The sequence below is a fragment of the Cavia porcellus genome, unplaced genomic scaffold (genome assembly GCF_034190915.1).
Source record: "Cavia porcellus strain 051 isolate PalLab524CR breed Dunkin Hartley unplaced genomic scaffold, mCavPor4.1 scaffold_33, whole genome shotgun sequence".
NCBI classification, from domain to species: domain Eukaryota; kingdom Metazoa; phylum Chordata; class Mammalia; order Rodentia; family Caviidae; genus Cavia; species Cavia porcellus.
The window spans coordinates 4,335,067-4,362,663 of record NW_026947516.1 but is presented as its reverse complement, the minus strand read 5'-3'; the positions used below and the strand labels follow the sequence as shown (position 1 = coordinate 4,362,663).

At 47.0% G+C, this 27,597-nt stretch overlaps 2 protein-coding genes and 1 long non-coding RNA gene across 9 annotated transcripts in view; 2 read left to right on the top strand and 1 right to left on the bottom strand.

Moving 5' to 3' along the window:
* The window catches only part of LOC106025956 (steryl-sulfatase-like), a 210,672-nt gene that overhangs the window by 170,431 nt on the left and 12,644 nt on the right, over positions 1 to 27,597 (bottom strand). The window contains exons 1-2 of one of the 6 annotated variants that reach the window (XM_063242779.1): positions 20,521 to 22,870; positions 19,997 to 20,201 (exon numbers count right to left, since the gene is read on the bottom strand). The gene's annotated coding sequence lies outside the window, so the exon portion shown is untranslated. Of the gene's footprint in view, positions 1 to 6,931; positions 7,057 to 19,678; positions 26,185 to 27,597 lie in introns of those variants that run through there. The other 5 variants (XM_063242777.1, XM_063242784.1, XM_063242778.1 and 2 more) reach the window with 5 other exon arrangements.
* LOC106025964 (uncharacterized) lies at positions 11,026 to 14,599 on the top strand. 2 transcript variants are annotated; one of them, XR_010045389.1, is made up of 3 exons: positions 11,582 to 11,694; positions 13,037 to 13,144; positions 13,436 to 14,599. It is a non-coding gene; the product is annotated as an uncharacterized LOC106025964 (long non-coding RNA). The 2 variants fall into 2 exon arrangements; XR_001199570.3 differs by lacking the exon at positions 13,037 to 13,144 and having other exon boundaries at positions 11,026 to 11,694.
* Pudp (pseudouridine 5'-phosphatase) overlaps positions 19,550 to 27,597 on the top strand; it is a 56,768-nt gene continuing 48,720 nt past the window's right edge. Inside the window, exon 1 of the mRNA XM_003462756.5 lies at positions 19,550 to 19,709. Coding sequence (XP_003462804.2) covers positions 19,628 to 19,709 — 82 coding nt within the window. The 5' untranslated portion in view covers positions 19,550 to 19,627. The remainder of the gene's footprint in view (positions 19,710 to 27,597) is intronic.

Sequence of the window (27,597 nt, the reverse complement as noted above, 5' to 3'; positions counted from 1 at the left end):
ACACAGTGTAGGATCCGTCCATAGGAAAGGTTCAGAAAAGGCAAAGCCACACAGGAAACAGAAAGCAGATGAGTTGTTTCCCACGAACGTGGGAATGGATGGAACTGTAATACCTGCTGAAGGGTAAAGGGCTGCTTGGGTGATTGAGGAAAATGTTTTGGAACTAGATGGGTGATGGTTGAGTGACACTGGGAAGGCACTCGATTACCTCTCAATAAACACCTAAGGAGACTTCATTTTAGCCAGCCCAAGAACCCTTGTGTCATATCTTTCTCTTGACTGAGGTTGAAAACCTCAGCAACCAGCAGTGCATCACAAAAATAAGAAGATTTTGCACGTGGTCCTTAAGGTCCCTAATTGGTTGACTGTGTATTCGTTATACAGGGAGAACATACAGGATGGACCTTATGTAATCAAGTGAGTGCTTGTCTTAGTTACTTTTATTGTTACTGAGACAAAAAAACCCAGCGTCCAAAGTGAAGCTCAGAGTTTGCAGAGGGTTCAGTCCATAATGTGCTGGGAGTGCACACTTTGTTCTGTCCCTTATATCGTATGCAGGCTATCCACCATAGGGCAGGTGTAGCCTTCACATGCGTAATTCCAACAGTAGACCATGAATTAATCACACACTCTAGATTTAGCCAACTCTGAAAAGCCTGATCCCCCATAACTGCATGAGGCTTTGGGGGGACATCCAAACACAAACCATAACAATGTTTGAAACACAAACTGAGGTAGAGGAAAGTATGTCCTTCTGGGCCTGATCTAGCAAAAAGTGTGAAATGCTTACATTGAAATGGGGTAGGTTTCAGGAACATTTGGACTTCATGTACCGGAATAAGGAACTAAAATTCTGATGCAACCTGAATGATCTTGGAAGAGAACCTTCCTATGGTTGGAAGCCTGACTCCTATTCACGGCAACATTGTCAATGGTATTTTCAAACACCTATGTTTGTCCTAATTTGGAATTCAGTGATGGATAATGGCTATAGGATATGCTCTCATAGACAGATTGATGGATGGGTGGGAGAATAGATGGAGAGATGAACAGATGGACAGATGGTAAATGGATAGATGAATTGATGACAGGATGGATGGATAGATGGATGGATGGATGGAGAGAGAGATAAATAGATGGACAGATGACAGAATGGATGGGTGAATTGATGACAGCATGGATGGGTGAATTGATGACAGCATGGATGGATGTATGGAAGGATGGATGGATGGATGGATGGATGGGTCAATGGATGGATGGATGGGTGAGTGGATGGGTAGATGGATGAATGGATGGATGGATGGATGAATGGATGGATAGATGGGTTAATCGATGATGGATAGATGGATGGGTGGATGGATGGATGTATAGATGGGTGGATGGATGGATGGATGGATGGAGAGGGAGATAAATAGATGGACAGATGACAGAATGGAGGGGTGAATTGATGACAGCATGGATGGATGGATGAATGGACGGATGAATGGATGGATGAATGGATGGATGAATGGATGGATGGATGGATGGGTCAATGAATGGATAGATGGGTGGGTGGGTGGATGGGTGGATGGATAGATGGATGGATGGATAGAGAGATGAATAGATGGACAGATGATAGAATGTATAGATGAATTAATGACAGGATGGATGGGTGGATGGATGGATAGATGGATGGGAAGATGAATAGATGGACAAATAATAGAACAGATGGATGGATGGATCAATTGACGACAAGATGGGTGGCCAGATGGATGGATTGAGAGATGGATGAATAGATGGACAGACATACAGATAAATGAAAAGAAAGATGGCTTGACTTATGATATTACTGATACTGTGGAACATAACCAGAATGTCAATGTTTTCAAATGCAGAGGTGGCTTTCAAGTAGCTGTGATAGACAGGAGCTCCATATCATGTCCATCAGACTAATAAACAGTTTCCAGCTTGTCTTCCGGGCAGATGTTCCTCTCCCCAGCTTCTCTTTTGCAACCCCTCGCCCTTCCGCCACAAAAAGAATCCTCTTTCAAGAATGAGCCAGTGAGCAAGGCTGCCTTCTGACTCACGCAATATGCAGCATGTATGAGATCTGGGCACTCAGTCTGTCACCTCCCAGGTTAATTAATCGATGTGTTACTGCAATTAGAAGTTTATGGGACCCATCGCAACCTGTGACTGTGATGACATAGCCAAGGATTATGTCAATCACGTCATCCCCATGTGCAGGACAGTAATGGCGGGCCAGAAACAAAACTCTGGCTCTGACATCCTCTGCAGGTATTTAGAGATGCTTTGCTCTGAGTTTTCCCATCTACAGAATGGAACCCATGACAGTCCACCTCTCAGGGTGGACATGAAGAAAAAACTGAATGGAGCAGAAGAGAAGAAACTCCTCTCTTTAAACACATGTCATCACACGGGGTTACAGAAATGTGACTCTGCAAAAGCATTAGTCCAACTCTAGTGCTCAGCAGGAAAGATCGTGCTAACCCCAGGGGCACCTGGCAATCTCTGAAGACACCACTAGTCATCACAACTTGTGGGCAGTGTCACTGGCCATCCAGTGAGTAGGAGCCAGCAGTGGTGCTAACCATCCTACAAGGGAGACACAGGAAAATATGGCATCTAATGTCAATGGAGCTGAGTGGAAAAGCCTCCAGTAAATCAAAACTCTATAACTCTTGACAAGTTGCTTCTCAGGCCAGTAATCCTCACCAGGGGTGAATTTACCTTCTGGAAACACTGAACAATATCTGGCTGTCAGTCAAAAGTCAACAACTGGCTACTGATAGCCCATTTGTGCCACCAAGCACCCCATAATGACGAGGCCTTATCATCCATGAGAAAACAATTATCCATTTCCAAATAGCCATTGTGAGTAAACCTAGCCTACATGCACAGTAATTATCCCTTATCTGAGTTGTCATTCTGGACAGTTTCAGTGACCTGCAGCCAACACACATTCTGGAGATAATAATATTTATTTTCACTCTTGCAGGAGAGAGGCCACATGCATATAACTTTTATGTTATCATTAGAATCACTCCATGGCACTGTTCTTTATTGCAGGCAGTTGTTTACAATGACTAACTCATAAATCGAACATGGTCCTACCCCCAGTTTAAGGCACCTGAAGATCTTTAAATGTATTCTTCATCATTAAGAAAGAGAATGACTATATGCTCACTCCAAGAAAATATCTTCTTCTTAATTCACTAAGTCAGAACTTAATTTTGTTTTGTTGTTAGCAGAATCTAGCCTTGCAAAAGCTGAGAGTGCACCAAGAAGAATCTAACGCCCTGGTCAAAACTTTGCCACCTGCATGAACATCTCTGTTGTGAAATCAAAAGAATGCTAGCATTGAGCAGAATGAATAAAGACTGTTCAACCCTACAGTCACCTTACGTTTGATGGTTCTACACTGGTTTTTAGGATTTGGATATGAACTGTCCCCAAAAAGCACATGGATTGAAGACTTGGGTCTCCAAAGCAACAAGGCTCAGAAGAGGAGCTTCTCAGGAGTTATTGATCATACGGGCTCTGAGTTCATCCATGAATTAATCCAATGAATTAATCCAGTACATCGGGCTTATTAGGAGGTAGACTCCAGTAGGGTTTTCACAATCCTTCCATACTTGAAGACACAGCTGCTTCTTGTCTGTTTCCAATTCAGTGCTTCCAAAGCAGGGGTAGTTTTACCATCCAAAAACCATTTAGCACAGTCGGAAGATTATTTTGGATGCAAGAGCAAAGCTGTCAGGTAGAGCTGCTAATGCTATCTACTGGTTGGGGTTCAAGGATGCTACTCAACATGCTACAGTGCTCAGGTCAGCCTTGCCACAGAAAATGATCCCACGCCCCCTGTGTCTACAGTGCACAGGCTGAGACACCTTGGTTTCACTCAAAAATCCATCTGGTGTATTTTAAACGCTTACTGTCTTCTTGGGCAATGGTTGTCCAACAGGAAGACCGTCCTACTGCCTAAGCTCATTTGGCAACACACGACGATTATTTTTGTTGTCGCAACTGAGAAGTGAGGTAGAAAAGGCACCCAGGCACTGTAAACATCCCACAGTGCTGAACAACCCCGACAGCAATGAATCAGCAAGGCTCAAGGATCCACCTTGCTCAGCAGTCCAAAGACTCTTCAATAGAGAGCCTCCTGTGCGTGAGAATCACACAGTGTTGCTCCCATGTCTGGACTGGAAAATGCCCAATCCTGGAAATCACCCAAAGGGACCCAGGAACATGGGTCACCTCCACTCCATCTCCAGGCTTTCCGGGAATTTCCACTGTCCAGGGTACTGCTCCTCATCAGCCCAGGGGCAGATCTCTGTTGCCTACTTCCTTCTCCTGAGGAGTGTGTGAGTATCACTGACCTTAGCACAGCATCTGTTACTAGGAGGGCTTGTTTTCCTTCTCAGAGAATGCTGGAGGCAAGACTTGGCCTCTACTCACAGTGGCATTCTCTGTTGTTTACACCCCAGGCATGCAAGGGAAGTACTTGAGGCCATGGCCCAGAGCCACAAGGGTTCCTCTCAAACAGGGCCAGAATGTAAAAGAGAAGATAAGATCAAAGCATCACTCTGGAGATTAAAAAATTAAAATAAAAGATTCAAGATTGCCCTAGAGAACCTTTTTTTAAAAAAAAATTATATTTCACTTTATTTTTTCACTGCTGGGGATTGAACTCAGGGCCTTGCACATGCTAAGAATGCATTCTAACCACCAAGCTGGTATTCTAACGCTGGTAAATTTTAATGCCTATTTATTCACTTTGAAGGGCTAACCTAACATTTGTGGTGAAGATTTTCAATGCAAATGCAAGGAGATTGCTATTATTTTTTTTTTTTTTTTTTTACTTTATTCATTCAAGGTAAGTTTTCAGACATCTGCATTCCGAGATCACAGCTGCTATGTTTTGTTTTGTTTTGTTTTTATCAGTACCAGGGATCAAACTCACAACTGCACACTTGCAAGGCAGGCGCTTATGCCGCTGAGCTAAATCCCCAACCCTCACAGCTGCTATGTAATAATGTCAGTATAAAGCACAAAACAATTTCTCCACGGGCAAATACTAAGGCCACCCTACCTCGTGATTCCTAAGAATTTGTACCAACTCACATTGCGTGCTTACAGGGATAACAACACACGAGGTAAATGACTGCAAAATGGAGTGATCTTTCTATAAAGTAACTTCAACAGTCTATTTTTATTTTTCGGTATCGGGGATTGAACTCACGATCTCAGACTTGCCAGGCAGGCGCTTATGCCGCTGAGCTAAATCCCCAGCCCCCAACTTCAACAGTCTTTGGGACATCATTTTTAACTAGATTTTTTTAAACACTGCTGTTTTAATCTGTAAGTGCTGGTGAGTCAGGGATAGGTGATACTGATGACTGATTAAAACTACTCCAGAACTGGACACCTTAGCTCTTAATGAACACTCCTACAGTGTCCTCATATAATCATCTGGAGGGCTTAATCTTGAAGGGGTTACACGCATTTCTTTGAATTGCTCTTTGAGATGAAGAAAGGCATACATTCCGTTGGTTCATAGTTCATATTTTGCATGCATTTCACAGGTTAAATTGTTTGGGATGCTTCCTTCCTGTAATTAATGCAAATGTCCAAAAACAATAACTACTTTTAATTTTTTTTTAAAGATAGGGTCAGATGTGCCTTGCATGCATTCTGTAGCCCAGCCTGGCCTTGAAATCATAGCAATCCTCCTGCCTCAGCCTCCAGAATGCTGGGATTTCAGGTGTGAGCCACTATGCCCGAAAATAGCTTATTTCTAACCTACATAGTCATTCCTCAAAAAGTCCAGTCCTTTTATAGTAATGATCTACAAGTACAATCTTGAACAACACAGCAATGAACAGCAAGGCATATCACAATCTAAAACAGGGCTGGGGATTTAGCTCAGTGGCATAAGTGGCTGCCCGGCAAGCGCAAGGTCATGAGTTCAATCTCTGGTACAAAAAAAAAAAAAAAAAACCTAAAACAAAACTAATGAAGCCCACTAAACGACAACCAGATTCCACAGTTCGAATCCTACCAAATTTGGCAATGTATGGATGTCTCCTACATAAGCAGGCGCTCTGCTAGTTTAACTCCCAGCATGTGAATTCAGGTATTCAAGACAGATTTCGAATCTGCACACTTAGTCTAAAAAGAATTCAGAAATGATAAGCAAAAACTAACAAGAAGATTGTATCACTGCTAATTGTAATCCCTTCTCACATTTAGTTTTCAAAACATCGATGAAAAGTACAGTTAGCATAACTCAAAGCTCCCACGGGTTACAGTGGACAACACATATGTCTTCTATTTTCACTGTATCTAGGTCAGCAGCACTCTGGTATTTAATACCTAAGGTTAATCCATTTAACTTCTCTCTTGAATAGGTTATACCACACTGTAACTTTTTATTTGATCATTTCCTTAAGTCTAAACCTCTTCCTCTGTCTCTGTCTCTGTCTCTCTCTCTCTGTCTCTCTCTCTGTCTCCCTCTCTCTCTCTCTATCTCTCTCTCTCTCTCTCTCCCTCTCATTCTCTCTCTCTCTCTGTCTTCAGTTTACATTTTCAATCCCCTGCTTCAGTGCAGAAAAGAACAAAGAACTTTTGGCAAATGCTTTCTTCTCCCTAAAGATGATCTTGGTTCAGGGCAGAAGACCAAATAAAAAAACCCACTAGATAAAGTATAGAAAGCATTTTTCCAGGTATATCTGGGTTCACCTCCCAGAGCTAAGAAGTAGCTCTTACCCCAGCTGCTAGTTTCCTACTGCAAAACAGAAAGGAGTAAAAACCTTTAGATTTGTTTTGACACCATCAGCTCAGGTAGACCTCCTCAAGTAGGTGTTTTCTGTCCTATCGCAGTATCTGACCTCCTGAGAAGCAAAACGGTAATAACAATGATCCCACTCACCAGTCCTTGTATGGCTTTGAGACAGGGCTGTTCACTGGGAGGCAAGGATGCTCTTTTCCTTCTCTTCAGGAGCTTAGAAAGACATCCCTTTGTCCCCTAGGCCAGCACCCTAGCCTGAAAGCTCATGGGGTGTGGATAAGACCTGGAGAGTCAGGGCAGTTTTAACCAGCCATCGCGGCCAGCAGAGAGAGTCATCACTGGGTCATAGCTGCATCTATCATGAAAAAGTTATTTCAGCGCTTGTACACCCGCACTTGGCCCTCTCCTATGCCCACATGCTTCAGATATCAATCAGAGATAAGTTCTCCTGCCAGAACCCAGTAATCACACTGCTAGATCTGTGTGCAGGTCCTGAATACTTTACGCTAATCTTTACTGACCTGGTGACTTTGTGACCTGGAAAAACACGCAGACACACATTCACTTAGGAGCCTTCCCTGTTTGCAGTGGACTTCAGCAATTGTCAACATACATACAGCAAGGAAACAGAGTGGCATCCACCAATGAGGGAGAGCTTTACAATGGGAGGAGGATGGCATGATTTTCTTTTTCTTTCTTTCTTTCTTTCTTTCTTTCTTTCTTTCTTTCTTTCTTTCTTTCTTTCTTTTTCTTTCCTTTCTCTTTCTTTCTTTTGCTTTCTTCTTTTTTTCTTTTGTTCACTTGATCAAGAACAACCTTGGATGTAGCTTAGGGTGGTAACAAGGAGGGTTCTGTTTGCAATCATCTGTCTGCAGTCTGAAGCAGCTAAGCCCAGCCAGCCTGCTTGCCCGGTGAGTTACGCATACAGGGCAGCACAAACAGCCCCCAGGAATTCATTCTGTGGGCCCACACCTTGGCGTTGAGCAACGCCAGGGCTCCCATGCTGACTCTGGGGAGTGGAGAGGGGAGGTGTCTTAGAAACGTGGAGGAAATATTTGAAGGAGGGCACCCCCCCCTCCAGCCTCACACCTGCAGGAAAATCAGAGCCCAGGACAAACTCACTCTCCACCTGTTGATTTATGTACTCGCGCCCGCCCTTTCTGTGTCAGCTGATGATTTCATGAAGATGTACAAATAAAAAGAAAAAGAGAACAAAAGAAAAACAGACGGCCTAACTCTGCACTTTCCTTTCTATGGCTCCTCTTTTACCAACAACACTGGGATTCTTTTTCATTATTGTGGGTGCCTCTGGTACGTGCAGGCACCCACATCATGAATATGTAACATAGCCATCATTAACCTCTGTCTCATTCTTTGTAGTGAGTACACCGAAGCCTGACATGTATTTGAACAGGAATTAGCATGATTCAGATATGCAGCCCCAAAACATCACCCAAAGGCAACATTTGACTTCCCAGGCTCTTCTCCATAGAATTTATTATTTCCAGAAATGTCCTATACCCGCTAGTGGTCCAAATTCCAACATGTCTCAAGAGATTGCTACGCACTGAATGCTTTAAAGTTCAAAATGAAATGTCTATAGCAATATCATATCTCTGCAGTTCTAATTCTCAGGAAAGATTTGTTCTTCTCCTCCCCTGTCCACTCCAGGGAGGGCATGGTTTGGGGAGCCCCAGGAGGGAGGGCTTGCAGAAACCAGCTTTAAGCCCTCTGCGCAGTCTGTCAGCCTCTGTGTTAGTTGTAGCTCCGAGTCCCCCAGGGGCCAGGATGCAGCATAAGGTAAAGAATGAGAAGAAGATCAGAAAGTTCTGCGCTCTAATGCCTGGTCAGGAAATGCTTTCAGCAAAGCAGAAGCTGGCCCTTCCTTGGAGTGACATTTTCTTAAAGTTCTTAGAAGTCACCCTGCAGCATTTCCCCCTGAGCAATTCCTGAGATACAAGCAGTTTCATCCCTCTCTCCCTGCCCTCACAGTGGTCCTTCTCAGCCACTAACCCTTTCCTCTTCCTCATGCTAGGACATCTTGCTGAACCAAAGTACACAGGGCGATAGGCCACGCCTCCCTTTAGACTCCATGCAGGCACAGCAGTCATCAAATCATGTAAATTCTTTGACAGATTCTAGAGGTGCAGTCTATACAAAACATTCCCCTAGCCCAGGATCCCGCATGATAGCTGCATCAGACCTAAGTGAAATACCAGGTCTTCTCTCGTTAGGTCCCCTCCCCCCACCACACCCCCAGACGGCACAACCATCATGGCAAAAATTGAAAGCTGTGCCCTGATAATGCACAGCTCCTTCTTCCCAGAAGCCCCTGTGGATTCTCCCTCCCAAAAGTCTCTGCCAAAGCTCATGCATGGAAGCTTTACCCAATCCCTTACACTCTCATGAAATAAATCAGCTCACATAACTCTCAGAGTCCTTGCCCCATCCAAGCCCTTTATCTGCAGAGAGCCACCACAGCCTTCTTGGTGGTGAATCCCTCGTGCTCTCTCATTAAACTTTCTTATCTAGTGGCCTCCTCTCTTTTAATATTCTGTGCTACTCTCGATTGAGAATGAAGTTTCCACTCCATCACCGTGCCCTAAAAAGGGCAAGATCAGATGGTAACTTCTCTCATGATAGCCTTGTGAGTGGCCCTCATGATAGCCTTGTGACTGGCCAGAGGGGAAGAGAATCACACAGCACCCACTGAAAAACGGGGGTAAGGGAACTGCTGGTTCAGAGATGTGTTCCCAAACTCCATCCTCCCTTCCTAAATAGCCCTGATGTAAGACCAAAGATCCACACAGGAGATTTCCTACATAGAATACTTTCACAGCACATCATTTCTTATGGGCATAATATTTACTACTGAAAAGAAAACCTGGAACCCAGCTAGACCAGAATCTCATCTTGATTCTGATGCTTGCTACCTGTGTGCTCTTAGAAATGTGGCTTAACCTCCTGGGGTACCAGCCTTCTTATCATAAGGAGGTAGAAGAATGCATTCCCAGTGGGGTTACTGATTAGAAATAATGGTGCAAGTCTTCAGATCTGGCCAGGAAACAGATGCTACTTTTTTGGCAATTTTCAGAGTACAGAAAATGTTTGCTTTCAGGTGTTATGAAACACATTATGTTTTGAGACCTTGAAAAACAGGGGTTTTGATCTGTGAACCAGTGCGTGTGATCCAAGCATCTGCTTGCGGTGGAAACTATCCAAAGGTTTGCATTTCCATGGTGGCAATGACCCTACCTGGGATCCGGCCTGCGTGCCTTTCTTATTTGAATTTTTACCCAGAAAGAGGCCCACATAGACACTGCTGATGGAAAATCCTAAAATCCTAAAATGCAATCCTTCTCGGTTCAGTAAGCAGAGGCCCGAGTCTCCGAGACCGAACACACAGCTAAGCCATAAGATAAGACCAAGAAGGCTTAATAATTATGGCCCAGAATCAAGGAACAAACAGTTCCATGCAAACAGTTCCATCCTGTGAGCAAAGCAAGAAGGGATTTAGGCAAGGGTTCTTCCCTGCCCATAGCAGGAAAAGGAAACCCAGGGCTGCAGAAGCCAGTGGACAGATTCCTCTTGTGTGTCACCCACAATGACACAAGCTCAGCAGGGAGGAGCACTCAACCAACCTCTACCAGGCCACGCGACTTCATCCTTGAGTTCAGAAATGGAAACACATCTGGCGCAGTTTGGAACTTCCCAGAATGGTGCTCCCCAAAGAATCTCATCATGATGGGCTGTCCCGCCCCAAGTTCAAAGAAAAGGGGTCAACTGATAAGCAACAGAAACTTCTGAAGCCATGGGCACCCCTTTTCTCCGTGTAAACTGATTTTCTCCAGTCTTTGCTATAAGGAGGAGGAACTAACACAACATGCCTTGTTGTTCTATCTTGAGTCTTGGGAAAGAAGATGGAAAATTCTGAGTAGTTTGAGCCCAAATTCTTTCGGGTATTTGTGAGTTTTAATGATTCTTTTTCCCCTTCCTCTTCTGAGCAGGGTTAATCACGTTTGCTCCTTGATCAGGTACATCTTGGAGTCTGAAGTTATAGCTTTATTATTAAACCAAAAACTGAGTCCTAGTAAATTACTTTTCTTTCAATGGCATTCTAGTTTACTCCGGGAGGAAAAAGCCATGGAAATTAATTGCCTCTAATATTCTTTCGGAGCATTTTAAATAGCCCTAGGAAACTGAGCTGAAATATATGCTTTTAAATGTTATTCCTTTCATATAACGATAACAGCCAACACATATATTCAGTTGCAATGTGCCCACAAAAGAACAACAAAAACACATTCACTGTGCCTGTCTGATCTATCTATTTTATTTAACCTGGTTTGCAACTCTCGAATCAATGCAATTGTGTATAAATACATACACACATCATATACACAAAAACCTTTCAGGTGTCTTATAACCATGTGCGTTTATCTACATACAGACCATCCCTGACATATTGTGATGGTCTATATCTAGCTGTCCCCCCAAACCCCATTCGGTCCTAGTGTGGCTTTTGGGAGGTGTCTGGATCATGTGTTTGTGATGAGTTTACAGCTAAATGTGATGTTGGAAGGTAAAGCCTGGTTGGAGGAGGTGGGTGTCTTGGTCACTTTTTACTGGTTGCTGGTACAAAATATTTGACACCCAAAATTAGGGAAGTAAAGGTTTATTTCTAAGCTATGGGGGTGAAACCTCTGCGAACAGTGTGCCCAAATAAAGCTCTCCTTAGAGTCGTGGGTATGGTGTCTCAGAGATGAGAAAACAACTGACACATGTGATAAAGTTAAAATTTTTGCAGGTTTTATGTTGTTCTTCTTGTGTTGCAATGGCACAAAAGCAAAAGACCTTCTGGAAAAATTGTACTTTGAAGACGGAGCTTTGGTCTTCTTCCAAAGGTGAGACACAGGGTACCATACTCTGACACACAGTACTGGGCAGCTCCCAGCCCGCAGCTGCACGATCACAGGCGGAAGCAACCCACACTTTGCACCGTGGTATGTTGCAAGCACTATTTGGCATCCTGTGTCTTGTGTATTTATATCCCAGCATGACTACATACTACGTGTCTGTGAGAGCACAGGAAATAGCCAATACTTTATTAGAAAATTGATTTTGCTCAACTGTTAGTAACACAAGTTCCGTCACTATGTTTAAGGCAGGTTCGAGTAAGCTATCAGGCTCAGTGGATTATGTGCAATGAATGTGTTTTTGCTTTTAATTTTTTTTGACGGGGGGAGTACCAGGAATCAAACTCACAACCTTGTACTTGGCAGGCAGGTGCTTGTGCTGCTGGGCTAAATCTTCAGCCACCTATGAGTGCATTTTTGACTTAAAATATTTTCAACTTGTAAGGGAAGTAGCAGGATAGAATTCTTTGAGCAAAACTATGAGAACTAAGTACACTAAGTTACACCTAATGACAACTGTTCTCAATTTCTTGATAGCACATACATTAATTTTTTAATACATACCATGATCTATGGTGTGTATGGGCAAATAAATGTATTTAAATTAAATTATATGTAAGGCATTTTTTTTGAGAATTGAATCCAGAGTGCTTGCACTGAACGACAATTTTGTATTTCTTATTTTGAGACAGTCTCATAAATGTGCTAAACTTTCCAAGACTGGGCTGGAATTTAAGATTCTTTTACTGCATCCTCCCAAGGAGACTAGGATTTTTTATTCCTTAAATTCACCTGCCCCAATTAAATATATATGCTACAACCTGTGTGCTTCAGGACAGATAAATTTACATGCATCCATAGCCATTCTTAAAGTCTCAACTGTTTGAGGTGCTTAAAAAGGTTCTGAATCTGTGAATTTTACAAGGCAAATCTGGGCTATTTCAGTGTGTTCCGTGTTCTGCTGAGTTGGCCACTTCCCCCCATACACACAACCCCAGATTCCTTCTGAGGGGTGACAGTTGATGGTGAGACCAAATTTGAAAATCAGAAAGGTTCCTCAGCATAAGACATACCAAGTATTTCTAAAGTGGGTGTGAAGATCTCAGCTCAATGGGAAATTAATATATATTACTATTTTTTTTCAAGAAGTCATCTGGTGGCCCCCAGTAAGGAGAGGAAAATTCCACCACCATAAACATGATCACAAGATCATAGGAGTTTTCACCTAACCTGTCCATGTAGAAGGGGATGGAATTCCTTCTGGGTTTGTGGTCTGGTTCAAACTGGAGATTAAGGATGTATAATTAGCTTTCTGCTCTTCCGCCCATAGGATTTGGGTTCAAGTGTAGTAAACAAGAAAACATTCCAGAACAAACTGCCTGAACCACCTGGTTGCAAGATAATTATCTGAACTACAGAAGGAAAAAAAAAAAACAAGGTTTTTTCTTGCCGTTCATGTCTAAGAGCTTTTGTTTTCTTCTTGCTGTTCTTTATGGGAGATTTTGTTTTCCTTACAGTGTTTTGCCCACGCTGCTAGAATACATTTTCCTTTATTTGCACAATCAATATTGTGTTTTATTCTCCTCCTACTTGCCTTTGCATGCTGTGGTTTGGAAGACCTACTACCAACAATATCAGAAAAAATTTTAAACATATAGGAAGACATAATAATAGCTCCGGAGGACACAAAATTAACTAATGTCCCACCCTGTCTTCTGTGTATTTTCAGAGGTCTGTGCTGAGGCAGACTGCCTGATTTCTTGAAGCCAGCCCCATTTTCTTATTTCTGTATAAAGTATGCACTTCCTACTTTGCAAGCTTGTGGAGAAGAGGAAACCAGAGATCATTTCTATGGAACTGAGTATTTCCGGTACTACCTGTGAGCTGAAGGCTATGATTGGTTATGAGGCAAGGAGAGAATTTTAACCACAATTGACCCACCATACTTTAATGCTGGAGACTTTAATTCGGCCCATGATCTTTGAGGTACTTCCAAAAAGCTATGGACCTGCTGCTTCAGGGCTGGAACCGGCCACCTGGGATCAGAGTCTTTCAGGGGAGCACGGAGCCCACTCGGAAGAAGGATGATGCTGGGTGGCTGTGCCCAAGCAAGTGACCAAGGAAGGAGGATTCAGAACACAGATTGCACAGCTCCTCTGCTTCCCAGCATGGAGAAGGAGACAGAAAAGATCTCCATTCGTCATGGTCATCGTGGGCACCACCGCCCATAACAGATCCTAGAGGGAGGGGGGAAAGGGAGGGAGGCCAGGAGTCGGGAAGCACGGAGGAAGACAGGAAAAGACGAGAGCAGGAAGGAGAGGGAGTGGGTGGGGGAGGAGAGGGAGAATGGAGGGAAGCAGCTGCTCGGCCTCTGAAGCCATGCAGAGCTCTGGGAACTGCATGCCGAGGCCCTGAGTCCCTAGGCAAAGGCCCGAGTCTTAACCCCGTGAAGGAGAACCCCAGGAGGCAGTGGGTGTTACAGAGCACGGTGAGGGTTCAGCACCCGCCTCACTCATTCCCTCATATATTCAGAGTGTGCTCCCTCATCTCAGAAAAAATTGAACAAAAAATATTGCCCCTGGGAAATAAGAAAGCTATCAACCTGGTACCAAAAGTTTCTTGTCATGACCTCAAATCTGCAGGTGATTATTTGTGAAGGCGTTTCTGATATCCTGTATCTCACTTGCTCAGGGTGAGTTTAGAATTTAAAGAGCAAAGCCAGGCGTGGTGGCGCACTCCTGGAATCCCAGCACTTGGGAGGCTGAGGCAGGAAGACTGACATGAGTTCCAGGCCAGCCTAAGCTACAGAAGCCACTTCAAGGCCAGCCTGCGCTACTCAGTAAGCCACTGTCTCAAAAATAAACAAATGAATAAACATAAAACTTAAATGGCATGATGGAGCCCAGTGAGAGAGTGTTTGCCTAGCAGCCCCGAGACCCTGAATCTGAGCCACCCCCAGACTGAAAAAAAGAGACAGAGATACAGGTGGGAGAGAGGAAAGGAAAGAGTAGGAGGTAAGAAAGGGGATGATGAGAGGAGAGGAAAGCAGAGAACAGAGGGGAGGGGAGGGGAGGGGAGGAGAGGAGAGGGGAGGGGAGGGGAGGGGAGAGAGGGGAGGAGAGGAGAGGGGAGAGAGGAGAGGGGAGGAGAGAAAGGAGGGAGGGGAGGAGAGGAGAGGGGAGGGGAGGAGAGGAGAGGGGAGGGTATGGGAGGGGAGGAGAGTAGAAGGGAGGAGAGGGGAGGGGAGGGGAGGGGGGAGAGGAGAGGGGAGGGGAGGGGGGAGGGGAGGGGAGAAGAGGGGAGGGGGGAAGAGAGGAGAGGGGAGGAGAGAAGAGGAGATGGGAGGAGGGGAGGGGAGGAGAGGAGGAGAGGAGAGGAGATAAGGGATAGAGAGGAGAGGAGAGGAGAGGGGAGGAGAGGAGAAGAGAGGAGAGGAGATAAGGGATAGAGAGGAGAGGATTGGAGAGGGGAGGAGAGGAGAAGAGAGGAGAGGAGATAAGGGATAGAGAGGAGAGGAGAGGTGAGGGGAGGGGAGGGGAGGGGGGAGAGGAGAGGGGAGGGGAGAAGGGGAGGGGAGGGGAGGGGAGAAGAGGAGAGGGGAGGAGAGGAGAAGGGAGGAGAGAAGAGGAGATGGGAGGAGGGGAGGGGAGGAGAGGAGGAGAGGAGAGGAGATAAGGGATAGAGAGGAGAGGAGAGGAGAGGGGAGGAGAGGAGAAGAGAGGAGAGGAGATAAGGGATAGAGAGGAGAGGAGAGGTGAGGGGAGGGGAGGAGAGGAGAGGAGAGGAGAGGAGATAAGGGATAGAGAGGAGAGGAGAGGTGAGGGGAGGGGAGGAGAGGAGAAGAGAGGGGAGGAGAGAGGAGGAGAGGGGAGTAGAGGAGAGGGGAGGAGAGGAGAGGGGAGGAGAGGGGAGGGGAGGAGACAGGGTAGAGAAGAGAGGAGAGGAGAGAAGAGGAGAGGAGAGGAGAGGGGAGGGGAGGAGAGAGGATAGAGAGGAGAGGAGAGGTGAGGGGAGGGGAGGGGAGGGGAGGGGGGAGGAGAGGGGAGGAGAGGAGAAGAGAGGAGAGAAGAGCAGAGGAGAGGAGAAGAGAGGAGACAGACGGGAGGGGAGGGGAGGGGACAGGAGCACAGGGGAGAGGAGGGCACGCTGGACAGAGAGGAGAAGAGAGAGGAGAGGTGAGGGGATAGAGAGGAGAAGAGAGGGATAGAGAGAAGAGAGGAGGGGAGTGGAGAGGAGAAGGATAGTCCTTCAGATTATACTCACATAGTAAAGAGAATCAAGAATGATGAACTCCTCCCCACCACCGCGGCACCCCAAGCAGATGTTCCTAGACCAACCCCCTGAAGAGTCAACCCCAGACAGAAAACGTGCTGAACCAGCTTGCACTGGTCCCACACAGCTCCCGGACACGCCAGCTTGGCACCGCAGGCTGGGCATACAGGTCCCTCGCTTCTCTTTGTGATCCTGGGCTGACGGCCCGGCGTGGCTTGCTGTCATTTCTCCCCGCCTCCTGGAACAGCTTTCTACCACAAGCTGCCGGGTCAGTGAAAAGTTTCCAAGTGCTCGCTGATGAACTTCAAAGATAACATGGGCGGGGAGCGGCTTAACCGGTACAAGAGAGGACAGATACACAGAGAAGCCAGAACCAAGGCAGGGAAAGTTGAGAGATCCAAAGGTGCCTGTCAGGTTAGGAGAGCCATCAAAATTCCCTCCAGGCCACACGCGTCTCAGTTTAAGCGTAGCATTAGAAACGATGCAGTGTGATGTTAAAGTTCTTTGACACCACTGTACTTGAGTTTTCTGGATCTTCTCTCTTCCAGTTTAGAATCACCAGAAAAACTATGCTATTGTGCTAAGGAGAAAACACAATCAGGGAAAACAATCTAAGTCTTCATGGGCAGGAATGCATCCTACTCCTACGAAGGATCTGCCCATATTTGGCTGTGATGGGGAATCGCGAAAGGCTGCCTTAGTCATAGCTGGGATCACCTGCGAGACCGGCACATCTCAAAGCAGGGCAGGTGTGTGTGGGCTCATTGCAGGGATTTTCAATCTGTGGTCAGCTGGCTCCAAGGTAGAAACAGCATGTTGGAAGGATCTGGCGGAGGACACCTGCTGGCCTCAAGTCAGCCAGGAAGCAGAGAGAGGAAGGAGGAGCTGGACAGGAAGGGGCCAGGGAAAAGATACAACCCCAAGGTGCACCCCAAGACCCAGCCAGACACACACAGAAGTGTGATTTCCTAATCCCTTAGGCACCTCTCAGGCCAATCCAAGTGGCAGGGAAGATTAACCATGCACAAGGACTAAAGAATAACTTGTCACTTGCATACAAATTATATCACGGGAACAGTATCATGCTTTTCCAATCCAGCTCATAACCAAGACACCTCATATATTCAGGTTTGTTTTATTTTTAAGAGAAGAGATGTCTTCCATCGCATGCACGCAAGAGATATTTCGGCAGAATGTGGGAACCGAGCCTTCACTACGGTGATGTGATTCAGGTTTTCCTGTCTGTGGCAAGCCGAATCCCAGGAGAACACTCTCTGTTCCCTCCTGAAATTGCCATGTGGTTTTGTTTCAACTGCAGTTAATTGAAATTCCCTTGCCAGTACTTTGAGTCCTGGCAAAGGGAGCAACGTGAATTCTCTCCCAAGAGTCTCCCCTGAGCTGCAATGGATACAATATGCAAGGGTAGCCCTCTCCAACTATCTCTAATCCTGGAAATCTGACGTCTCTATCATACCATACACCTCCATGGATTCGCTTATTTTTGCAGCAAGTCTGTAGGAAGCTTTGAAAGTCAAGCAGCTTCCTATGTGCTTTCTCAGGCACCAGGCACCCTTGACATGGGTGTCAATTCCAGCACACAGGTGACCACTGTGATTTTTGTTTTTCATTTTGGCATCCCTTTTGTCTCACACGTCAGCAAGGCTGTACTGTTTTGGAAGAAAGCAAAACGAACTCTCTCATCATCTGTGTATCCAGAGAACGGCAAAAGAACTAGTAATGAAAATTCTAAAGACATCAGCTAGAGCGTACCAGCACACTGTAAGAACCCCTGCAAATGTGTCTGGAATGGTATGGATCCAAAGGGATCCCCCAGAGAAGCACTGCTGGAGTTCTCAGCTGCCAGCACCTCCAAACGTGACCTTTTGCGGTCTGTATGCTGAAGGGTGGTCTTTAGGATAACCCTAACTCAACATGACAGTGTTCTTAGACAATCAAGGCAAGGACAGGACTAGATACACGTTAAAGACAATCACACACCAGCAAAGGCAGAGACCTGGAATAGATCATTTCAGACAGCCTTTCAGGGGAATTAATCCTGCAGTCATCTCAATCTAGGGCTTGTCCCCTCTACAAGTAGGAGCCAATCCCTTTTTTTTTATTTAGGTCACTCAGTTTGGGGCATGTTGCTAACAGCAGGCTCAGTAAACTAATGTGGAACCGGCTAATGGCTGCACTGGGGTGACAGTTTCCTTACAAACTTGCTCATGAACTGTCTTCCTTAAGGACCAGCATCTCTAATCGCCGGTGTGGTGGTGCATGCCTGCAATCCCAGCACTTGGGAGGCTGCAAACTAGTTTGCAAATTTGAGACCAGTCTGGGCTACAAAGTGAGCCCAAGGCCAGCCTGAACTGCATGGTGAGACCCTGTGTCAAAAAAAAAAAAAAAAAAAATCTTCTATTGCAATGGCTCTAAAAAGCCCTAACTTTATCAGACACGTACTATGCCCTGAGACCAAGCACCTACCTTGCCTAACTGTCTTTAAGAAGTTCATTTCACATGCGGAAAAACTGAGTCCTACAGCTGCCCCCTGTATCACAGACGCTAAGATGAATTTCTACACAACGCAGGGGTGTCCTCATCGGATCTCAGGGCCCTTAATCAGAAAATAGACCCCCAAAGCACCCGAGTCCCTGCAACTTCTTTATGCTAGCTTCTCCAAAGGTTGCACCTGTACGCTTAAAAGTTTGCAGGTTGTACTCTGGTAGGTGTGGAAAAATGGGAAAAATGTTTTAAAGAATAAAAAGGGAGCGGCCAGAAAGATTCAGGAAACAAGGGTAGAGCACTTTGAAGACCGCAATCATTGCAGCTCTCTCCACCACCTTTGCAATCAGGTTGGCTCAACTCAGGGCACTTGAAGCTCAGGGGTGCAGACGCAGGCTAGCCACTGCGCATGCGTAGCGAGACCTTCTCCCCCTCCCCCGCAGGCTTTGGTCCAGAGCTGCAGCGAAGCGGTGGGCAAAACGGAAATGGAAATTAGCCCGGGGCCTGGCGCCTGGGGCTTGGATGAACCATTACTAGAGGTGACCGAGATCTCTTGGCTGCAAAGTGGTGGCTCATTGTGATGCCACTTTTGAACATCTTTGCGAACTCCTATCCACTCCATAGCCCCCTTGCACCGCCCTTACGGTCGCCCTTTCCCAATTCATGAGAAAGGACTCATTAGAAACCGGTCATGTATTGTTATCTAAAATAGAGTACAGGACTAGATTCTCCAAGGCACTTCGCTGAGCCGCACAGCAAGAACATGAAAGGAAGGAGGGGTGTGGGGGTAAAACCCAGCAGACGCCTATTTGGCGCCTCCCGCGACTTATTTCTGCTCAGCTCTGTGGCTCCCACCAAAAACGGACCAAAACCCAACGACGCGCGTGCGTAGCTTTGCCGGGTACGCGCGGGAATACCAACGGCGAGGAGTGCGCGTGCGCAGCGCGTTGCGGGGGCGCACAGAGAGACACCCGTGGAGCGCGCATACGCCGCGCTGGGTAAGGTGCGCGTGCGCATGTCGGGTTTGCGGAAGAACGGGCGAGCGCGTAGCGTCATTGTGGAAGACTGCGCGTGCGCAAAACTGTAGGAGGGGGCTGCGGGTGCGCGCGCCTCTTCCCCGCCCCCACCGCAGCAGAGCTCCGGCATCATGGCGGCGCCCGCGCCCGCGCCCGCGCCCCCACCGCGGCGTGCCACTCACCTCATCTTTGACATGGACGGTCTGCTTCTGGGTGGGTAGTCCCCGGTGACGGCGTTCCCGGGAGGGCGCGAGATAGGGGATGTGGGCGTTCAGGACTGGGGGGCCGCGGAGGGGCGGCATCCCAGAGCGCCCGCGGTTCCATGTCCCCGCCAGCCGGTGGATGTGGCCTCTACGCGGCCCCGGCACCCGCTTCCGGTGGGGCCGCAGCGCTTGAGGGCGCTGTCCCCGGAGACCACCGTGCACAGCCGGGCACCAGTGCCGCCTCCTCCCCTTCCCCCCTCCCCCTCCTTCTCTCCCCCAACTTTTCTCCGCGCTCACCGTGGTTCGCTCCTTTTCCGCCACCTCGGGGGACCACTGCGATCCGTGCACTGCCTCAGTTTCCCCAGCTGCAAAATACAGTCAGGGGTACCTGCCCGCTGGCTCCATGGCTGCTACAGGGGGCGGACGCGGGTTGCTGCATCCTTTGCTGAGAGGGTTCTTCTCAGTTGACCTTAGCATCCCTGCTGCAGACTTGGCCTCCCTCCTGGGAACGCAAGATTGGAAACATTGTCAGGGTCACAGCTGGACTCAGGAGGTGGGGTTACTGCCAAAGTAGGGAAGTCCGAGTGTTTGCAAAATTCAGCCCTGGAACAAGCCGCGAGCAGAATTCAGCCAGTCCTAGAAGGGCAGAAATTGAGAAACCCTTGCTTAGTTTTAGCCCAAAGGACACCCCATCCCCAAACCTGCAGAGTCCAAATCTGCGTTGGAATCCAAGTGTCTGAAAGTTTGAGAAACACTGATCTCTACGGATTCCTAGTGATGTACCCCACAGCTCAATCACTTCTAGCAGGAAAGTACTTTACCAGAAAAAGGGATCCACGCAGAATTCAAAGAATTAAAGACACTCAGTTGAAAAACTCCTGAGACAAAAGTGTTGATCTCGGCCCAAACCCTCTACAGAATAAATGCACCAAAACATATGTTCTAAGGTCCGCTCTAGTGGAAGGCTTCCTGAATCTATAAACAAGACTCCCTTGTTTATAGACTGTTGACATGATTGTGATTGCTTCATCTGGTACAACCCAGCTAGGTAGGAGGAAATATTTTTACTTGACCAATTAAAAACAAAAGATTGCGACTCTAGGAGAGTTTGTAAAGCTGTTTGTCCAAAGTCTAGCACTTAATGAGGAAGATAGTGTAGAAGTGATTCTAAACCCATTTAGAGCTAAGAATAAATGATCTGCTCATCTTAATTTGTGGATGTGACCTTGGACTCCAAGATCACATTTCCAAATTGTTCAGCTGTAATGAGACTGATTTTTTTTTTTAATGGCACACAAAAACTAGGCTCTTTTTTTCTTTTAAGGATACAGATAAAAACGGATTAATCCCCAAGCAGGAAAAAGAAATCCTCACAGAAATCACTCATTAGGAGGAGCAGTTAATGTGGGTACAAAATTTGGAATTTGAAAAGCTGCTGGGATTCATAAGCAGAGCTGTAGATGTGAATTTTCTTACTCAGGTGGGCAAGAAGTTTAATTGTCAAATAAATTTCTTAGTCACTGAGGAAGAGTCCAGATAACCTGCTCCGAGAGGTTCATGAATTTTAATGCAAACCACGATGACTCATTACAAGTAAATTTTTCAAAGTTGTAGACGAGCTTGATGGACAATCCTGACCCTGGGTTTCACACACATGTAGCCAAGCCCTTGAGAGAGGAGCTTAACTGGCATTGAGTTTCTTAGGAGTCACTACCAGCCAGGGTCTTTTGGGCAGTTGAAGTAGGTTGGTTGGTTGATAAAGCAGGAAACTAATGTTAGCCATTTCCTCTCATCTTGTCCCAGAACTGATTCACGCCATTTAGAGGGAAAAAAAAAAAAAAAAAAAACCTAGCAAAAATAAGGCAGAAAACTATGGCCCTCTTTTTTCGTTTCCCTCTTCCCTCATTTTCTGTCTTATTTCTGCTTCCTTACCCCTTAGGCGCCTGTGAAAGGATCAGATCTCACAGGACTTCCCCAGAAGTTTATCTTTGCATCCTCTGTGGCACAGGATGTCTCCTGTAAAACTCAGCTTTTTAAACACACACTACTTTGTTAGTGACCAATGTGTGCCAGCGCCTTGGGGCCGCCTCCGCTCAATGTATCTGTTCAGATAGTGATAGATTGCCAGTTTCTAAAGAGTTCTTGCTTTGGAACTTTTTATTACCTTTACTCAGGACACTGTGATGGCCAGTATAGCCCCAGGCCCCTGCATCTCTGGGAACGAAACTGAAAATAAAATAGCTTCACAGGGAAATATTTACATTACAGGGAAAGTGCATTAATCAGAGAAAAATGAGGAAGTAAAATGGATATTTTAGCAGACCTGTTGAGAAAAATACTGGGCACTTCACAGTGCTTTGGAAATAGATGATGCCGGTAATTTTACTTTTAAACAGAAAAGACACTTTGGGATTCAGGGTTTTTTTCAGTCTTTGGGCTTGCGCCCAGGATCTAACCAAAGGCCTCATACATTCTAGATTAGCATTTCTCCCTGAGCTTTACACCACCGACTTTTCAGTTTTTATTTTGGGACTGGGTCTTCCTAGGCTGCCCAGGCTGGCCTGCAAATAGTGATCATCCTGCCTCAGCATCCTGAACGGCTGGGATTACAGGGAGGTGCCACCTAACCCGGCTCAGAGTCATCTTTTTTTTTTTTCCTAAACTTCACACAAGGTATCCATTAACCAGCCGTGAATTCTCTGTTTTGTGCCTCAAGTGTCACTCAGAGAGTGGGCAAAGGGAACTGAAATTAAAAACAGTGACAAGATCTCAAAGGAAGAAGAAAGATGACAGATATGTCAATATCTGAATATCCAGACTAGAAAAATTAGCTAATCTGTATGTCACTGAAAAGACAAAAGACAAGGCTGTGTTTCTTTAAAAGAAGACCTTGGTCATCTAGAGTGAATATAAAAACCAAAAGCATTCAGATGAAATGGGTTTGATGTAGTTTAACCTGATGTTCCCGGAAATCTGTTATCTGGCCCACACTTAAGAAAATGCTGGAGTTTTTTCACCCCCGTTTTAGAGAACTGGGTCTTCAAATCAGTATTTATGGTGTTGGCATAGCTCTCCAAGTCCTATCAGGTGTTCTGTCACCACATCAGATGAGTTGCTGCCTTTAAATCTGGGGCCATGAACCCTAATCAGTGCCGTAACGGCCATAGTGGGAGGGTGGTGGATGGAGGTAGCATGCGTGTTTCATGAACACTCAGAATTTGCAGTTTGGATACATGTCACCTGCGGTGTGCATCAGACTGTGTTTTCCGGGAGTCTGATACAGTTACTTAAAATCATCAGAAAGTAGAGGTGGCAGGGGGGTAGAGCTCAGGGGCACTGCGCCCGGCTGGCAAGTGCAGGGTCCTGAGTTCCATAATAAGAAAAATCTGGGAGGGGAAAGAATCTTTGGAGTTTGGAGGTAGCTGAATACAGCATGGCAGTAATTGGCCGGGCTTCTGTCTCAGCATCCTACGGTGGGGTAGAGCCCTGTTATCTGCCCCTGTGCTGGCATGTGGCTGCCTTCTTGCCCAGTGTGGGCACTCAGGACAGGGTAGAAGAGCCTGCCACACCTCGCAGGTTGTGTGAGATGCCTCGAGGGCCCAGAGGCATGGCGTTTGCGGTAGACACAGTGTCTGGCCCTGAGAGGCTGAGTGGTGGGGCTGATGTGTCATCCTTCCACAGAAACCCACGGACGTGTGTGCGTGAGCATGGTCCCCCACGAGCACCTTAACTTAGCCTGGGCTATTGCTTTCAACCTGCAGACATCATAAAGTCAAAGACCCAAATAGTGTGGCTTTCTTTAACATCAGCCAAGCCCTGGGTGAATTTTGGGAAGAGCAAGCGCCTGCGTTCTTTGAACCCCTGTGCTCCCTCTGAGGTTTAAGCGTGGAGATGAGGATTGCTCACATTAGTTAGTTCCAGTTACCTCGTCATCATGCTGTTCAGTCCAGGCTGGGCTCTTGAGAATCTTGGCCTATCTGCTGGGCAGGCACGTGCCAAAGAAGGCACTGAACGATCTTTCAGCCTGGGATCTTGCAGAAATGCTGGTAGAGGGCAACACGGTGACCACATGCTCTTGATTTTGGAGAAATCCCAGCCCCACACCAGCCTGTATCGTGGCACCTGGTCTGCAAATCAAGGCAGCAGCCCTGCTTGGTTCCCAGTGTGCCTTGACTCTTGCTCTCCTGGCAGCTAACTGTTCCCTTGGTTTTATTTTACCTGGATCAGTGAGACGGAGAGGCCAGACTTGGAACAGAGGCATCCAGAGCTTCCTCTTGTTACAGACCTATCAATGAGGAGCAGAGTTGTTTCCCAAACTGGAAGGTTTGGGGTAGAGGACGAGCTTCTGTTTTATATGAGTGAAAAGGCTTTGCCTGCAGGGCTCAGCATCCTTGGGATTCTGTCTTCTCACGGACCAGGACCATTTCACCCTGAAGTGTGTTCCTCTAGTTAGCCATTCGTGGCCCAGGACCACCCTTCTTGTCTTTCCAGTGATCCAGAAAGGGTGAGACTGAAACGTTAGCAGATTTTAGAGTGCAGGTATGAAATACTGTCCTTCCTTTTCTTTGTCCCAGCTTCCTGTTCCTCTTGGTGTGGCTTTATTTGGAATCTGAGCCATGCAAACTGGGTGGAATCAGAGGAGAGTGGTCATCACTTTCTTGTTTGTTATTTTTGGAACAAGTACTTTGTTCTTTTGTCTCCTTGAAAGGCTGGGTGGGAGAGGATTTTACTGGTCTCCTTTCTATGCTTGCTTGAGCTTTATTCTGATTCTTTTCTTCCGTATCATTTGAGTATCAGTTACTCTGTCATTTGTCAAGGCTAGACGGAGATTTAAAGCAATTTGTACAAAGCAGTCTCCTTCTAGAAACAGTCGTGTACATTTCCTGGTTATGGTTACTTGTCAGGTCTTTCCATGAGATGCTCAAAAAGCGATGCGTGGTTTCTATGACTGGTGTCTCCTCCAAACTCCTATACTGAACCCAGATCCCCAGTCCAGGGGTGGTAAAAAGTACACAGCTTCTTTACCACAGCTGTGTCCTTGCAGATGGGAAGACTTTTCTCTTAAGAGAATCCTGTGGAACCTGCGTGTCCTTCTGCCATGCCAGGGCCCAGCAAGGAGGTAGCAGCTATGGAGCAGACAGGGTCCTGGCGCATTGATTGCGGCTTCCCCACCTGCAGAACTGTAAGCAATTCATTTCTGTTGTCTGCAAATACCTAGTCTCAGACTCTTTATTGTAGCAGAAGCCTGAAGTAAGACAACAGCCTGTTGTAGGCAGGAGGCAAGGGGGTGTACCTCACCGAGGTGAATTTGAATATAAAATTCCCAGCATCAAGTATAAGTGCTTACCAGTGAGAAGAAATGAAGCCTTTAAGATGTCACAGTCTTTTAGGGTTTTAATGCCAAGGAGATGGGGCTGTATTTGTGTTTTCGTACCAGTATTTAAGGTTAGAAAAGTGCCCCTTTCGTTGCGAGTGATGATTTTCTTGGAAAGTAGTAACAGATGCAGTAAGAGAGGTGTGTTTTTTCGCCTGGTCTGTGCACAGGTGGGCTATCATACGAGCCCGCTGTGAGCAGAGTTTGCTGAGTAGATGTGTTGGTCTCTGCAGGACAGAAGACTACCATAATTCCCATAGGAGGAGGGGACCTTTGTTTGGGTTCACGGTTCCAGTGGCTTCAGTCCGTGGTTGCTTTCCCCAGGGTGGGGCAGTGTAAGCTGCTCCCTTCTGGTGAACAGGAAGCAGAGAGACAAGAAGGCCAAGGGTGAGCTCTCCTCCTGCACGGGCTCCAGCTCCTCAAGATCCCACTATCTCCCGAAAGCCCTGTCAGGTGGGGACCAAGGCTTCAGCACGAGAGCAGGGCACGTAAGATCTAGCCCATAACAGTAGATCACTGCCTCCCTTCCCATGCTCTTTATTCTCTGCCCTCCCTCGGTGTGACCCACGATGACCACCAGCAGTGATCAAGTTTGGGGCTTTTGTTTGACACTGTGGGTGCAGGGTTGCCCCTGACACCCATTGACTCTGTTTATTCTATGAGTTCTGGTACTTGGGCCAAGGCACACGCTCTCCTGTGCTTGATGACATTCTGTTTAAAACGTAGTGCATCTGAGACAGCCACCCAGACAGAGGAGGGAGCAGAGCAACATCTGTGTGACTCCTGGGACCCCCTAGACTGCATAGTCTGCATATGCAGGGAAAGCACAGATGCATTGGAGATTGCAGCAGACCTGGAGGCACAGGGCCAAGAGCTACACTCGACGCCCAGTGCCCCTGAGTCACCGGACCCTCTGCTCACAGGCTGCAGAGGTTCTCTTCAGTGGGGACTTTGGAGTGGTCCATGCTCTAGGCCAGCACCCTGCAGCCCGCAGAACATCCTACCAAGGCAGGCATGTCTGTGTTGCTTTCACTTAAGTTGAAGCAGAGTGCACCACAGCTTTAGAGGAGTGAATGGATTGACTTGTCTATCTGTTCTGAAAATATCATGCTAGGTGCTGGGGACAGGGGTGGGGAGATTGCAGAATGGGTCCTTCAGGTGTCCGAGAGTCCACTTGGGACTTAAAGCGTGGTCCTTGCGATGAGTCGGTAATTGCTGGTGACACACACAGTAAGGGTGTGCTGTAGGCAAGCACCACTTTGAGCAGGGGAAGAAGGGAAGGAGGGACGGTCAAAAAGATCTTGCACTGAAATTTGGACATGAAGAATCTCTACTCAGCCCGACACTTCTGTCGTTTGGCCCACAGTTCCTGATGGGTGTTATGTATGTAGCCTGTCTTTAGCTGCCTTGAGACTGTTCCCATTCTAGGTTTGTCTGATCGTTCCCACCTGGTGTTCTGTGTACATGGAGGATTGTGTGTGGTTTCTGGGTGACATCAGGATGCCTGGGCCACATGGCTCAGGACTCCTAGGAAAGCACAGATTTATTAATAGCAAATGCAAGTGCCTGACTTTGCTTTGTAAGAGATAAACTCGATAGTTTAAACTTACGTGCATCTATGCCAACGTAGTCCTGCCTCCTGCACGGAGGAGCTGTACACACGGGTTCTTGACAGTGACTGAGTAATTGATTTCTCCACCTCTCTCCCAGGGAAAGGGTGCAAGACCCTGGAAAGGAGTCCCTGATTCTCCCAGGTGCAGGCTAGTAGAACACAAAGCTGGGGGGTAGCTTGGGGAGAGATGTCCCCTTCTGCAGGTATAGACATAGTGCCACCATTTACAACAGAAGAATTAAAAGCTGTCGGACTAATATCCTGCACGACGGAAGGAAGACACATGCCTGTAACGTGATCTGGGGAGCGGTTCTTCACAGAACGCCAATTTGCAGTCAAGGGGGACTGGTAAAAATAGATCCCCGATTTCCAGGGCCTTTAGGCCATCCGTGGAGGGTAGAAGGGAACTGGAGGTCCACACAGTACCCTGGTATCGTGCCGCTGAGAGACACAGGTGCCTTCACAGTGCCTGTGCCTGGGGCCACCTTTTGACTAGGGGAACTGATTGCATTCCGCCAAGCGTGGGGCAGCGTGTCATGGGAACTCTTGAGGGGCCACCAGCCTCGGGTGACTTGAACCTTGATGAGCTTTTGGGTGTTATGTAAGAAGGGTAGAGGCAGTCAGACGCCTCCAGGGTCCGTGCCTGTCTACAGAGTGACCTGGCCTGGAGTTTCTCAAGCGTCCAAAGTTCGTCAGGGGAAGTAAGGGTAGAGGCCTGTGCTTTGGAAGAGGTCGTAATAGGAGTCAGTGTGCCCCACATAGGGTGTGTGCTCACGCCCGAGCCTTTACGGAGCAAAACTCTTGGGTCGAGTTTAGTGGGTTTTGCCTAACGTGAGGAACGTGGAGCTCCCCGTGTTCACATCCCAGGGTGGTGCCAGCTCAGGCCTGTGTCATCTGGTTTTGTCACTGTCC